The sequence below is a fragment of the Trachypithecus francoisi genome, unplaced genomic scaffold, assembly GCF_009764315.1.
Source record: "Trachypithecus francoisi isolate TF-2019V2 unplaced genomic scaffold, Tfra_2.0 Lachesis_group17, whole genome shotgun sequence".
Lineage (NCBI taxonomy): Eukaryota > Metazoa > Chordata > Mammalia > Primates > Cercopithecidae > Trachypithecus > Trachypithecus francoisi.
Window position 1 is genome coordinate 78,052,960 of NW_022681462.1, and position 14,723 is coordinate 78,067,682.

A 14,723-nucleotide genomic window follows, 5' to 3' on the forward strand; every position below is an offset into this window, starting at 1 on the left:
GAAGCCCAATATTTTAAAATAAGTCATACAATTAACACCCAACTTAAGAGTATCCACCCTAATTTCTGCTTAGTTCTGCTTTCTTCCTATAATAGATATCTTATCAGTGCAACGTGCTAGCCTGATAAGAGTCCTTCGGTTTAATCTTGCTTTATTCCCAATTCACATAGATTAGAAGTAAATTTATATGGCTCCTGGTAGGAAATAGGTGTTAAACAGATGAACAATTAGTGGATCTGTTTAAACTGAGATTTTTTTATAACTGATGTTTAGGAATGAATCATCATAAACATGTCTGAATATTTTACAACTGGTAGTTTAATTCTGCCCCACCAAAAATTACCTGTTGACTGACTTAAGCCTGGGCTTGGGCCCAGCCTCTGATTTAAACATGACTTTATGAGTAGGTAAATTTAGGAAACAGATGGTACTGATATTTTTCCCCTCCAATCCCAAAGTAACAACTCCTAACTGTAACTTAAATCTTCACATAATTACTAAAATTATTTTTAACCAGGAATGTTCACTTGAGAGTCTAAATAAAAGCACTTTAAGATCAAAACAACTTACGGTTATACGGCCACCTAAAACTAAGGGGAAGAATCTTCCTCTTCGGTCAGGGGAAAAAAAGCTTAAATCTGTATATTCCTCAGTAACCTACTTAGTTAAGTTCACCTGTACTTGTTTAACTCTCGCACCCTAAAGCAAAACTCATTCCTATTAATTAGTATCCCCATCTCAAAAGAACAATGGTTTCTGTAAATAATCCAAAGTAGACCTTCATTCATATATATATATATATATATTTTTTTTTTTTTTTTTTTGCAAATGAAGTTTTTAAAAGGCACAGAGGAGCTTGTTGCTGGTACCTGCCACTCACCTAAAAGTTTACCCAGTAATATGAAATTTTTTTGTTTATATATACTGAACTATAGTTATCAGTAGCTAAGGCAAAATGATCTCAGAGAAGTTAATACTGGCAAAGTCAATGTCTTCACGCGTGAATTAGGCAGTTAACCATGTCAGAACGTCACTATCACTGCCAACTGAAGAAAGCTACAGGTACTCAAAGATACCAAGTATGTGTTCAGAGATAAAAATTAAGATGATCAGTAGACAAGATCAGTGGAAAATAAGTAGCACTACTGCACCAATGCAAGACAAAATATACTTTATTGTGACAGCAAATGCACATAGTGCTGTAGGTAAGGCATGCTACTAGGAATCTGCATATAATCAAAAGCCAGTATGGAAATGAATGGAAATGAATGCTGTTCTCAGATTGAGTCCATGGTGGAGAAAGGGTTGTTTGTGTCCACTTATTTCAAATGCAGTATCATACCTACTTAATCAGTTACCTATGCTTCTAACCAACAGCCCAGTGGCAAATAAGAGGAACTTAACTGTACTCAGAAGTCACTTTCAGTATCAACGACAGAAATATTTCACTAATTCAACTGAGGCAAATTTCCTTTCTAGACAAAGGACCTAGAAATTGGGCATGCAAAACATCCATCCATCCATTCATTCATTCAAATAATTAGCCAATTTTACCATCATTTAATTCCACCAGAAACAAATACTAAAATACCTAGAAGTAGTTTGGATAAAGAAACATTTACATTTTAATACTTTGTAATGTCATAAATTTGGGGCTAAAATAACACCAGGTCAAATTTGATCCCTTTCTATTTGAGGGTACAAAGTACAGTTTTGGTTTCAATAGCTGAACTTCTGAGGGAAGAGCTGAAAAAAATGCTCATAAGAGATCTAGGCCTTTGATGGAAACTATTAGGCTCTACAGACTTGTCAAAAATCAATGCAAAACTGAGGAGAAAAGGCTGAAATGCTCTGTAAAGCAGTATTTTCAGATAAGTTGCTTCATTTCCCCCTTTTCTAAAACAGATGCAGATTAAATGTTTTTTGCATGAATGCACGTTGACATTCTGTTCATCTGTTCTCTAAATGCAATACTGCAGGTTTAAACAGTATGCTTTCATTTAAACAAAGAACGTTATATGCATGGTCAATTTAGTTTAAGAGATGAAAAGAAACTTTACTACTATGAAAATTGCTTATCAAATACTCTCCTCTTTTATAAGGTGTTTTTAAAAGCAACACAGGACCAAAAGCATCCAACTATTACTTTATTTATATTACTATGCTTAAGTTACATGGAAAAAGACAACCCAGCAGTTCTGTCCCATCTCAGAAGTTTCCAATCAACACCAATTATGTGGTGACAAATAACTAGGAATGGTGACATCTTTGGGTCAAGGAAGAATGGGCTCTGGTGCTATGGTTCATCTCCAACAAGAATATGGCACACCGGCCAGCACAAGCCATGCTAACACTGAGCCTTTAGCGCTGGGCACAGATTCGGATGTCTTCTCTGAAGCTAGCAAATCAAGTGAGATAACTGGGTTTAAAAGAAAAAGTTTAAAATGAAGCCCAAGTTTAAAAACCATACTCCTAACATTTTCCTTTCAAAATTTACATAAAACGCACTTTTTCACTCTAACAGCCCAGATTTTTTTCCTTACATCGCTCACCACATAGCTGCAGACTCTTCTGCCTCAAGATGTAAACATAGGGTAAAAAATTAACGGCATCTGCATAATATTCTCTCTACACACTGCTGTTGGATGGAAAATACAAAATTAAAAAAAAAAGAAAGAAAGGTTCCATCTTAGATTCTCACAACCTCTTGTTCCGCAGTTCATTAATCCGACTCTGATGCTAAGGTGACAGTGTATGTAAGTAGATTTTTGTTTTCAGTGAAGGAGACCTGGGAAAAGATGGATTTCTCTCTGTATCTTCAAGAGTTATCAGATGGTACATGCTCCTCAAAGCCCTCACTCTCTCGAACTAGAGCACGTTCCAGGATCACGCGGCCTTCCTTATATCGCTGGCTGTCTTCAGTGGCAAACTCATAGATCCATCCCAGTTTGCTATTGCAGTTTTTGCAGCTCACATCTCGAACCATGTGGCGGCCAGTGAGCATGACCCGATCTTGAACTTCACTGTACTGCAGGTTAACTACCTAAGGGACAAGGAAAAACAAAATTGTGAAGGCATGTGAGTTATATTGCCAAGTATGTACAAAATATTATGGTTAATGCAACAGCAACTTCAGAAAAGGAGAAAAAAGTTGTTACTTTAGTTAAACCTATTATACCCAAGACTTATTTATAGAAGCTGCTGGGGCAGGCAGACATCTGGAAATTGCACAACACTAGACATCTAATGCAATCATGCACTACTGTACTAGCCTAAGTCACACTATTTAAACATACTACATTTCTGTGTTGCAGGTAAGAAAGAGTCCTGGAATTGGAGCCATAAAATGTAGGTTTGGGTCCAATTGTAGTAATTCATCATTATTCAATGATGAGTGCAAGTAATACAATCAATGTAAAAGAACCTAATGCCCCATAGTTATTCCATGCAACAGTCTGTTTCTGAAAATATACTTTATATATAGACTGGGACAGATTAAGCCAACTACAGACCATATATCTGCAATGCATAGTTTTAAAGTGAGTTCAAAGACAATGAACAACACAATGAAGTGGGTCTGAGACAACCTGTGGCGAATTTCCACTGATTCTGAATACCCAACAATCTTCTACACTTTCCTTTTCTGTAAAGGGCCAGATAGTACATATTTCTGGCTTTGAGGGCTATGTGGTCTTTGTTGCAACTTTTTAACTCGGGCACCGTAGCATGAAAGAAGCTGTAGACAATACGCAATGCACAAGCAGAACTGTGTTCCACTACATTTACAAAAACAGGCAGCTGTTCTGCTACAGTGTAACCTCCTCTGTACCGAAATAAATGTCAAAGAGTATGCTCCATCAATTTTGAGAAAAGCTTCTTTCTACATGGAACAGAGGAGTACCCACTGGGGAAGTTCATCTGATCTTCTAAGAACAGTACCCTAGACTAGCTATGTTCCTTGGCCTAAAATACTTGGAAATTCAACTTTTCTATTATACACTAGATTCCAGGAGGCAGAATCACAGCATCCAACTTGAATGCAAGCCAGAAATTAGAGAGACAGGCAGACTGGGCACACACTTGCAAATCAGAAAACTTCTTCCTGTCAGCAAATCCATGTAATAAACCCAATAGAATTGGAAGGATGATTGGTGAGCATGAATTAGAGCATGAAAAGTTGGTTAGATGATCCTTATTTGCTGTCAAGTTATAATAGTTTAATGCTACTATCTCCCTATATGGATAAACCAGTGACATGTGGAGAAAGGGAGGTGGGTGTCTTGACCCGTTCCTTCCACAGTCTGCACTGAAGTCGCTACCAAATTCTTACACTGAACATTTCCTGAGGCAACAGGAAAAGTATATGCTTCTTTATACTTTTTTTTTTTTTTTTTGAGACTGAGTCTCATTCTGTTGCCTAGGCTGGAGTGCAGTAGAGCTATCTTGGCTTACCACAACCTCTGCCTCCCAGGTTCACGTGATTCTCCTGCCTCAGCCTCCCAAGTAGCTGGGACTACAGGCGCACAACACCACACCCAGCTAATTTTTGTATTTTTAGTAGAAACGGTGTTTCACCATGTTGGCCAGGCTGGTCTCGAACTCCTGACCTCGTGATCCGCCCAGCTTGGCCTCCCAAAGTGCTGGGATTACAGGCATGAGCCACTGTGCCTGGCCTACTTCTTCAAACTTCCAAGGTTAAAATCACATCCTAGTAACACCTTCCTAAGGTCCCATCAAAGACGAGCTAGTGGGCAATCATTTCTGCAGATTTCAAGCTCTCATTCTGATTCTTCCTGGTATCTATCTCTAAGCTCTGAGGGGGTACTCTGGTGTTGCTGTCAAATACAGCGAATGAGCCCACTTAGGATTCAAACTTTTTCTCACTAACCTTGTTAAAAAGAAACGCTCTGCCAGTGGCACCTGTGAAACGAGTGGAGATGAGTTCTGAGCGGTTGGTCAGGATCGTATCACAGTTTGCACAAGAAAACAGACGGGTACCACCGATATGATCAAGGAAAATTCTGCCCATTTTTATGGCTGAAGCTCTAAAAACCTAGGAGCAAATAGAAAAGGATAAATGCATTATAATAATCATGTTATCATCTACTTGGGGGGTGTCATAGCGAACCATTTATACACATATTTATGTAATCTCTCCTTTGTAGTACTCGATATGTGAAATAGCTGATCCTGAACAAAAAGATCCAAAGTTCACACACTGAACAAATAAACAGGCATGCCTAAGGTAAGATTTTAAAGCAGTGAGCCAAGGAAGTAAACCTATTAGCCAAGGCTAAAGAATGGTGTCACTTCTCTTATGGTTGGTGTGGAAAGAGAAAATGGAAAGTGGAATTTCAGAAAATGAATGATGTAAAGCACTGGCAAAGAGGTGAGAAAAAGGGTTTAGCATAAATGTTAAGTATACGTTCTGAGCATGTATAATTTCAGAAAAGAATTGTGAGGTTCCAGTGGGATACGAGCAGAAAAAGGGGCAATAAGAAAACAAGAAGAGTAGACTGGTTTGAGAACATGGGGTGAGTAGGTCTGTGATCACCAGGTGCACTCACAACTGTATAGAGCTGATGACTAACTTTAAGCCAATGCCTAGGGAGCACTGTTACTAGGTACTTACTTCAAAATTGTCACAACTCTGTGAGGTTGTTACCACCACTTCATAGATTACTGAAGTCAAGTCTAAAAAGGTTATTAACCGGTCAAAGCTTACAAAACTGTTAACTACAGAAAAGTAGAGAATGCAATTCACCTAATTCAAAGTTCTTCCATGATCCTACACTGCCTCCAAAATGGTCCAGGCTGGCATAAGGCTAAAGCAATGAGAACAGAATAAGGGAAAGATAAACTTTCCCATACATAACTTGATTATCTTTAAGAAATCTTACTGATCCAATAAATCACAGAAGGGCTGAAACACTGAAAAGATGTAAGTTTGAAACATATGTCTGAAACTAGGCTAACACTTTAACATTCAAAAGTTAGGGAAGTTACTATATGCAACTTCTTAAATTCATTACAACTAATTCTCATAAACAGTATTCTTAAAGATCTAGATATAGTCAAGAATATACCACAGTTTTAATTTAAAACATAATTTATTCTTGGGTATAGTTATCATCTCCTGTGTTTTAAATATTTATTATACATCTTTCCAAAGGCAATGCAGAGCTAATATAACTGCCACCGTGGAAAAAAAGCACCAAAAAACTCCAGAATGCATGTCTGTAATGAGAATCTACTGTTGTCTTAAGATTGGGGGAATTCCATTACAAATTTAAAAAGAAATTCCATTCCTTCTAGTCTATGAACTTCCCCAGCCATTAGGCGGTCCTAATGTCACTAGAAATGTCATCACAAAAATCATTATGACACCCCTTAAACATCATGAAAGTTTAATAGGGAATAAAAAACAAATGGTGACTATAACGACAATGTGCAGCTAGTAAAAGGAAAACCAGCATATTAACAAGAGTCACAATGAACCTTGAACTAAAACAGACTTAAGCTATAATATTTAACTTTCTAATTACATTTCTATAAAATGACAGCAAAAGGAAACACTTATTGCCTTATTTCAGCCTTTAAGATTACCACATTATTTTTTTCCAGATGATTAAGAATACAACACTTGGCCAGGTGAGGTGGCTCACGCCTGTAATCCCAGCACTTTGGGAGACTGAGGTGGGTGGATCACCTGGGGTCAGGAGTTCAAGACCAGCCTGGTTAACATGGTGAAACCCTGTCTCTATTAAAAATATGAAAATTAGTCAGATGTGGTGGTGCACGCCTGTGGTCCCAGCTACTCGGGAGGGTGAGGCAGGAGGATGGCTTGAACCCAGGAGGCACAGGTTGCAGTGAGCCAAGATCGCGCCACTGCTCTCCAGCCTGGGCGACAGAGCGAGACTCCCTCTCTAAACAGAAAAAAGGATACATTTAATATTTATTTACATTTAAGTCAGAAGTTGCAAATTTGAGGCCTACAGGCTGAATTCATTTGGTAGCTTAGGAATACAGCAGTGAACAGATACAAAAACCCTTCCCTGAAAAACATATGTGGACATGTGTGTTTTATTTGGGTCAGTTTTTAATCTTCATTTTAAAAAGTTGAGGTGACATTTAAAATTTGAAAGATCTCATTAAAGAGCCTGCAGTTTGGATTTATTTTTAACAACGGGGAGGGCACATATTCTCCTATGGCAACAACTGACTACAACTGAGCTGCAGCCCCTAACCCTTACCAGGCCATTTTATTTGCTCGGTCTCCACTTTGCTTCACACAATTACTTCACCTGTTTGGTCCTTGTACCAATATTTGAATTTATGACTCCTGATATAAATAAAACGTTCAACAAGCCTGTGAGCAGCTAAGTTTGGTCATGTTTCTGAATCTTGATCATTAACAGAAGGGAGTTAACGGCAAGGTTTTAGAGTCTCAGCCGTTGAGGTATAGGCCTCAGATTCTATGTCTTTGAAGACTAGTATTTGTGCAGTCATTTGTAACCTCCAGCTAGGGCTTCTGGGACTCATTATTTTCAAGCCAATTTCCCTTAAGACTTTTAAATACAATATTCATGTTGTAATTTATTTCAACCATAATGGAGAGTAACTAGCTGCTTCTACATTGATCACTGTGACACCATGCTGTTGTGGTAAATATGCTGGACTTCAAAGTGAACTTCCCTTATACCTTCTGCCTACATCATTTTATCCTTGGCTAAAAGCTACTGTGATCATTTCCTACTGAGGGTAAAAAGACTTAACATGACTTTTTTCCCTGATTTCAATTCCATCTAGTTTTTCTCTTTACCCAAGTATTTTTACTGGATTCAATTATATGATTCATTACCAAGACCAAAAATATCTGAGCAAAACCTTACGTTACACTATTCCTAGTTGTGGTTGCCATTTATAGAGAATATATATATATAGAACTGTAGAATGTGGTTTTTGTTTGCTAAGAAAGATAAGAGAATGCCACAGGATCTAGCAGAAGCAAGCAAAACATCACTTGCTGTCAAAGGTCTTTAGGAAGTAGAAAAACCTCTGTAGGGTCCTTAGGCTTCAAGGGGTAGCCCTGGCCTTTGCAGGGTTAGAAACTCAACCTAACACTGACACTATTCAAACTCTCAAGAGGCTGACACCCATTAAAATGCCACTGCTATGGTCTCAATGTTTGTGTACCCCACCCCTCTAATCATATGTGGCATTAGCAGGTGATTAGGTCACGAGCACAGAGTCCTCAAAAATGGGATTACTGTCCTTATAAAAGGATCCCAGAGAGCTGCCTTGCTCCTTCCTTGCTCCTTTAGACGAAGCTAAAAGGTACCATCAACAGACAGTGAATCTTATCTTGGACTTCCTGGCCTCCAGAACTGGGAGAAATACATTTGTTGTTTATAAGCCATCCAGTCTACAGTATCCTGTTAGAGCAGCCAGAATGAACTAAGACAGCCACTTTATTATTTGAGGACAGTCATTAAAAAGCTAAGATATAACACTTGAATCAGGCTTCTCTAGACCTGAACAACGTATTGAACTCTGCCTTAGACCTAATAATTACTTAGCATCTACACTGTATGGGACACTGTACTTGGTACTTACATACCACATTTAATTTTGACAATTTTTAAAGTAGGTATTTATCACCTCACTTTTATAGACGAATTAAAGAGACTGTGACTTTCCAGAAGTGGCCAAGCCACAGCATTCTATTCTCTCCCTAGTGATTAGAGAGGGCTGTCAGATTTACTCTCTCCCTCAGGGTGTACCATCAGCCCCTCCTGCTTCCATGCTGTTCCCCCTGTATTCCCTATCTTGGTTGGTGTCAACTGCAATCACAAACTCTCCTAAACTAGAAACCCTAGTAAGTCATTTAAAAAACTGCAAAATTAACAAGACTTCCTAAATCACTTTTGGAAGTTTTCCTCCCTCCCCTTCATCACTGTACTAGATTCAAACTCTCCTCACATCTGGATAAAACTTTCAGGGTCAGGGAGTGGGAACTGTTAAATCCAACATACATTCATACATACCACTTCATTTCTGCTACACACAGCTACAAAAATACGGTCAAAGGCATGTGCCGCCCCTTTCTAAAAGCTCATAGAGGCTGCTCCCTTATAAACTTTGAAACTTTTCTGACAGAATAGAAAATTGCTGGTTTAAAAAGAAAAAAAAAACAGTTTTATTAATGAATACTCTAAATGACAAAGTTTACTCACTATAAGTGTACAATTCAATGACTTCTAGTCAATTTATAAAATTGTGCCACTATTACCACCAACTGGCGTTAGAATGCTTCCATCAGCCCCTCAAAAATTCCCACACCAGCCTGCAGCCAATACCTTCTCCAACTCTCCGCCACTGGCAACCACTGATCTGCTTCCTGTCTGATTGCTTTTACATTCAAAATATTCCCCAAATATGCTAATCATCCTGGTTGGACTTAGAGTAATCCCAGATCTCTTCAGCCACGTATTACTAAAACATCTTAAGAGTGAGCTGCTTTCAGGGCCGGGTGCGGTGGCTCAAGCCTGTAATCCCAGCACTTTGGGAGGCCGAGACGGGCGGATCACTAGGTCAGGAGATCGAGACCATCCTGGCTAACACAGTGAAACCTCGTCTCTACTAAAAAATACAAAAAAAAAGCTAGCCGGGCGAGGTGGCGGGCGCCTGTAGTCCCAGCAACTCAGGAGGCTGAGGCAGGAGAATGGCGTGAACCCGGGAGGCGGAGCTTGCAGTGAGCTGAGATCCGGCCACTGCACTCCAGCCCGGGCCACAGAGCGCGACTGTCTCAAAAAAAAAAAAAAAAGAGTGAGCTGCTTTCACAGACAGCTAATGTTTGGTGTTGATTCTGGGGGCAGCTTACTGTGTCCTTTAGTAGCAACACGCAGACTTTGGTATATGTCAGTGCTGAAGTTCAAGTTTATAGCTGAAATGAGAGCTAAACTCATCATAAAGCTTAAGTTTTATTTAAGATGTTCCCTACCTTATAATGTTATACATAAGGCCTCTTTGGTACTACCTTTTCGTAGGTCCAGGTTATAAAAACCCTAAAAAGGTTGAAGAAGAAAAGCACCAAGCTTGACTGTTTAACTGGAAGCCTATTCTTAGTTTACTTGAAATTACCTGAAATAGTGAGGGGCTGGGATGAAAATATAAGTGAAATTTATAGATAATTTCATAGATCGTATTTTAGTATTATTTTCAATTTCCTCCCTCTCCCACCAGTAGCATATTTAGCTATCTAGAACTTCCAATTTCTCTTTTATCAGAAGACTCTGGTGAAATATCAAAAACATTTTCGGATCTCTGCCTTGTTAACAGAATTTTTTTTTAACTACAGAATCTGTTAAGAGGGGAAAAAAAGGTGATTCTCTTCAGAAATCTGCCAAAGAGTCTCCAGGAATGTATTATTTTAAAATGCATGATGGATATGATGGACTATATAATTTCCTAGTTGCGTCCACATCAATAAAACAATTTTCTAAAAAGACTATTGGTTTATCTTACACATACACTATCAAACGAAATACAGTATCTTGTTCACTTGTCTGGCTCATTGCTAATTGTTTTCCTTAAAAGCAGGGAAGGCTGTGGTCAATTCAGCTCGCCACCTGTTTCTGTACTGCCCACAAGCTGAGAATGAATTTTATATTTTGAAATGGTTGGGGGGAGGGGAGATTATTTTCTGACACATGATTATATGACATTCACACTTCAAAGTTTTCAGGAACACAGCCACGCCCATTTGTTTACACTTAACTCCTTCCACTTTACAATGGAGAGGTATGAGGAGCTGCTACAGAAACCTTCTGGCTTGCAAAGTTTAAAATATTTTTTACCTGGTCTTTTACCAAAAAAAAATTTCCCTGCTTAAAAACACATTCTGATAGTGAAAGAGCTTTGCATTTAGAAAGCAGTCTTTCCCAGAAAAAATGGAAACTTGGTTGGTATTTGGGATTAAGGCTAGATAGGAGTATTTGAAAAGATCAGTTTAATCCCATTCCCCTTTTCTTTACTGATTTTCTAGCTAAAATCCTAAACTTTCTGTAACCAGTTCAGCATGATGAAGATCAACTCTAATAAAGATTATAAAAATAGAAAATATCTACCAGCTGCTGTCTCCCTCTCCACCCCCAGGTCTTAAACTGTAGAGCTGAGATACTGGAACTCTGGAGATTCCTAGGTTCAAATCTCAGCTCTTCCCCTTAACAGCTTTGGAAACACTGTGTGAGTTCTCTCCTGTTTCATTTGTAAAATGGCGAGAGTAGCAGCCATCTCTGAGTTATGAGAAATTAAAAGGAGATACTCTATTCTGAGAACGGTGCCTAGCACACAGTGAATGCTCAAGAAAGTTCAGTAAAACTAGATTATCTTCTTCAACATTCCCCATCCCACCTCGCCCTATGACAGATGAGAAAAGCATGGACCAGAAAGGATATGAAACAGTAATAATTAACTGGCTTCACTTCCTGTTAATTATGCTAAAACTAAGCGACCAGGTGATAGAAATTAGAAGCTGGAGGAAAGTAAGAAACCTTCTGAAGCATGTCACAGTTCTAGGTCTTAAAATAGGTACTTGTTGTCCCTATAATTAATAATCCAGTTTGGTTTCAACCCTGGCAAGTGGAATTAGTCAAGGGAGGCACCACTTCCCAGCCCTAAAAATACCCGGGAGGGTAGGTATTGCATCTCATAGGACCTTCTGATGGATGGAAAAACACCCAGTTCACAGATAAACATTTCCTTACTAAATGAAACCATCGCCTCAGGGCATTTCCATAGAATACACACTCCACCAGATCCCCAGTGTCAGACAGACCACAGTGGGTTTTCCATTGCACCAGAAGATGGGACAAAGGCAAGGTACAAAGACTCTGCTGCAGGGAACGGAGTATGTAGGCATCTAGCGCAGAAAGGGTTAAAGGAACCTGCCCCTTGCAGAGGTGGTTTTGTTTTGCAATGATTCTGCTAAAATGCAATCCGGTGGAAGCCAGCTTTCGTATCTCGTTTTTAATCTCTTCCCTCCCTCGCCAAAACAAAGGATAAAAACCCAAAAAACTTTTAAGAGTGCTGGGTTGATTACTATAATAATTAGCACTTATGGCTATTGTAACTTCATCAACTTTTTATACTGAGTTGTGACTAAACGCTATTAAAAAACCTACATGGGAAAACAGTTTGATCCATACAACCAACTTTCCAACTTTTGTGCAGAATATGTAACAAGGTAAGTTTTCAGTGACACAAGCAAGCTCTGCTATCCTCTTGCAGTACGCGACCAGTTTACTTTGCTGTGTCAAATGATGTCCTGGTTGTGGAATCAGTTCTTCATTTGCAGTAAGTTTTAAGGATATATTTTTGTTCTCCCCCCTCAATAATGCCTTATTTTTTCCTGTTAGATGATTTTCAAGTTCACTATATTTCAATAACACTTATATTTGTTTAAATATCAGAAAATCAGACTAGTCATTTAACTCAGGAAGCCGTGTGTGTTAGTGCACAATCTGAGTTGGTCATACCCCCCAAACCCTAGTAAGACAATTTCATGATCTCGTTTCTTGTGATGCATTACCAAAAGCCTCTAACTAGGTGGACTGACGTGTAATCTGTCTGGCTTCCCGACCCAAGTGTCAAGCAGCAAGTTCAGGTCTAGCTAAGGTTCAGTTCCCGCACTGACATTACTACACCAGGATTACCTTAAAACTGACACTGATCTCTATAGGCACTCACCATTAAACCTAAAATGATATTTTGGGCACAAGTATACCTAGGACTACCTTCACGTCTCATGGACTGTTTTTCAGAGAGTAGTAGCTGCTTTAATTTCTTCTTTTCATAATTTTTGACCTTATTTCCTTTTGCTTTTATTTTTTCTAAACCTTTTATTTTTCTCATTACTTAGAGAACAGAAAAGGGAAACTAGAGAAAAGTTCGCCATGATGCAACCAGGTAACATTTTCCAAGTCACATATATTTTACTAACGTCTCATAACTTACTATTTAACTTCATATTATTGCTCGATTGCATTTGTCTACGACTTTTGATTAAGTTATAAGCTTCTAGAGAAACTATTCTAAATTCTTTGTACTTTACTTCTTACCTAACCCAGTATAAGTATGCGATAAACTTTCAGGAAACGAATCCACCAAGGCACTTCACTTCTGGGATGAATATGTACCCTGGGAACACCATATGCCTTTTGGTGCCTCTATGGTAGAATGCAGCTGCAACGCTGTATATGTGGCTATGCAACGTTAGCTAATATCCTATTCCTCCCAGTTTCTTCACCACCAAGTGTACTAATTTTCCAAAAATACAAGGTTAGCCCAAGGGTTACTTCAGGTTTTCCATCTGTCAAGAAGACCTGGAATAAAAATCCTCAGATTACCAACAGATCTCTGTAAACAGAAAAAGTTTAAAAATAAATGAGCTGAACAGCTTCCCAGACTCTCCCTTGAAACGGAGATTAGTTGGCGTCAGGATTAAACAGATCTTTGTAGTATTTCAATTTCCCACTCCCGCTGATCCGGACACTCGTTTGTCCCATCTACCTGCAGAGGAGGATACAGGAAAGGGGTTGCAAGGGCACGCCCACTCTCCCAACAGCAAGCGGAGAGCAAGCGGAGGCCCAAAGCTGGCAGAGCTGGGCCAGCCCGGGCTACCCCCTGGTGGGCTCGGCCGCCAGCCGCAGTGGGACCCGCGAGCGCCCCCGCTAGCCCAGCTGATGGCCGCCACGTGACGCCCGCCGGCCAATCGGAGGGCCCGGGGCGGCGGAGCGCGGCGCCAGCGGCCGGGCCTCCCCCGGCACAACAAACATGGGCAGGAAACAGCTGAGCGGGTGGCCGGCGGGCTCTCTTGGTCCCGACACCCGGCGGGCTGCACAAGCGTCACCCCGCGCTGTCAGCACCGGGTCCTCCGGGCAGGGGGACGGGGGAGGTGGACGTTCAATTGGGGGGCAAAGGGAGACACCGCCCCCGCCTGGGGGCTGGGCCGCTTGGGCCGGGCGTGGGCCCTGCTCAGGACGGTTCACTCCGTGCGGTCACCGCGGCCCAAACAACTCGGCCAAGTTCCGACTTGGCTTCGAGGTGGAGACCGGGCGCGCCCCCGACGCTGCGGCGGGTGGGGGCGGGGCGGGCGCGGCGGGTGGGGGGTCGCGGCCAAACCGTCCGCCCAGGGGGCGCCGTGGGCCTCGGCGGCTGGCCGCTGAGGGCGCGGCGGGGAAGCGGGGCGGAGGAGCGGGCGCCGCGCGGAGGGGTCGCGGCTGTTGTCGCACCGGTCGCCCGCTGCGCGGCGGGGGCGGGCCGACGACAGTCGCCGCGCCAGGCCTCACAAAGAGCAAACAGCTCCGCGCGTCCGCCCGCGGTCCTGGCGCAGGGGCCCTCCCTGAGGGATTGGGGGCGGCCGCTCTGAGACCCCGGGATGAGTGCGGCGAGGAAGAGGCACTTCCTGCCTGGGTCCCCCACCCTGGGCCGATCCCCGAGTGCCTCGAAGCCACCCGACCCGAACGGGCGCCTCAGTCCCCGCCGGCCCCTAGCCCAGCCCCTCCCACGGGACTCACCGGAGCGGCGGTGAGATCCGCGGCTGCCAGTGGCTCCTCGCTCTTCAGCTGGTCTGAAGCCCCTCGGCCACCCGAGTCTCCAGGTTTAGTCAGGCCCTGGCCTTGGCCCCGCCTCTCCCTGGTTGGGCCTCAACGTCAGTCATC

General features: G+C 41.6%; 1 protein-coding gene across 5 annotated transcripts; it reads right to left on the reverse strand.

The window, feature by feature from the left end:
- Positions 1–1,154: 1,154 nt before the first annotated feature.
- YPEL5 (yippee like 5) lies at positions 1,155–14,710 on the reverse strand. 5 transcript variants are annotated; one of them, XM_033176152.1, is made up of 4 exons: positions 13,573–14,136; positions 5,765–5,825; positions 4,889–5,053; positions 1,155–3,043 (listed from the first exon to the last, which is right to left on the reverse strand). In XM_033176152.1, exons 3-4 carry the CDS (start codon positions 5,027–5,029, stop codon positions 2,819–2,821), a joined length of 366 nt encoding a protein of 121 aa, XP_033032043.1. In that variant the 5' UTR covers positions 5,030–5,053; positions 5,765–5,825; positions 13,573–14,136; the 3' UTR covers positions 1,155–2,818. The 5 variants fall into 5 exon arrangements, with proteins under 5 accessions (XP_033032043.1, XP_033032042.1, XP_033032039.1 ...); XM_033176151.1 differs by lacking the exon at positions 13,573–14,136 and adding an exon at positions 13,122–13,414; XM_033176148.1 differs by lacking the exons at positions 5,765–5,825; positions 13,573–14,136 and adding an exon at positions 14,580–14,710 and having other exon boundaries at positions 4,889–5,054.
- Between the last annotated feature and the right edge of the window lie 13 nt (positions 14,711–14,723).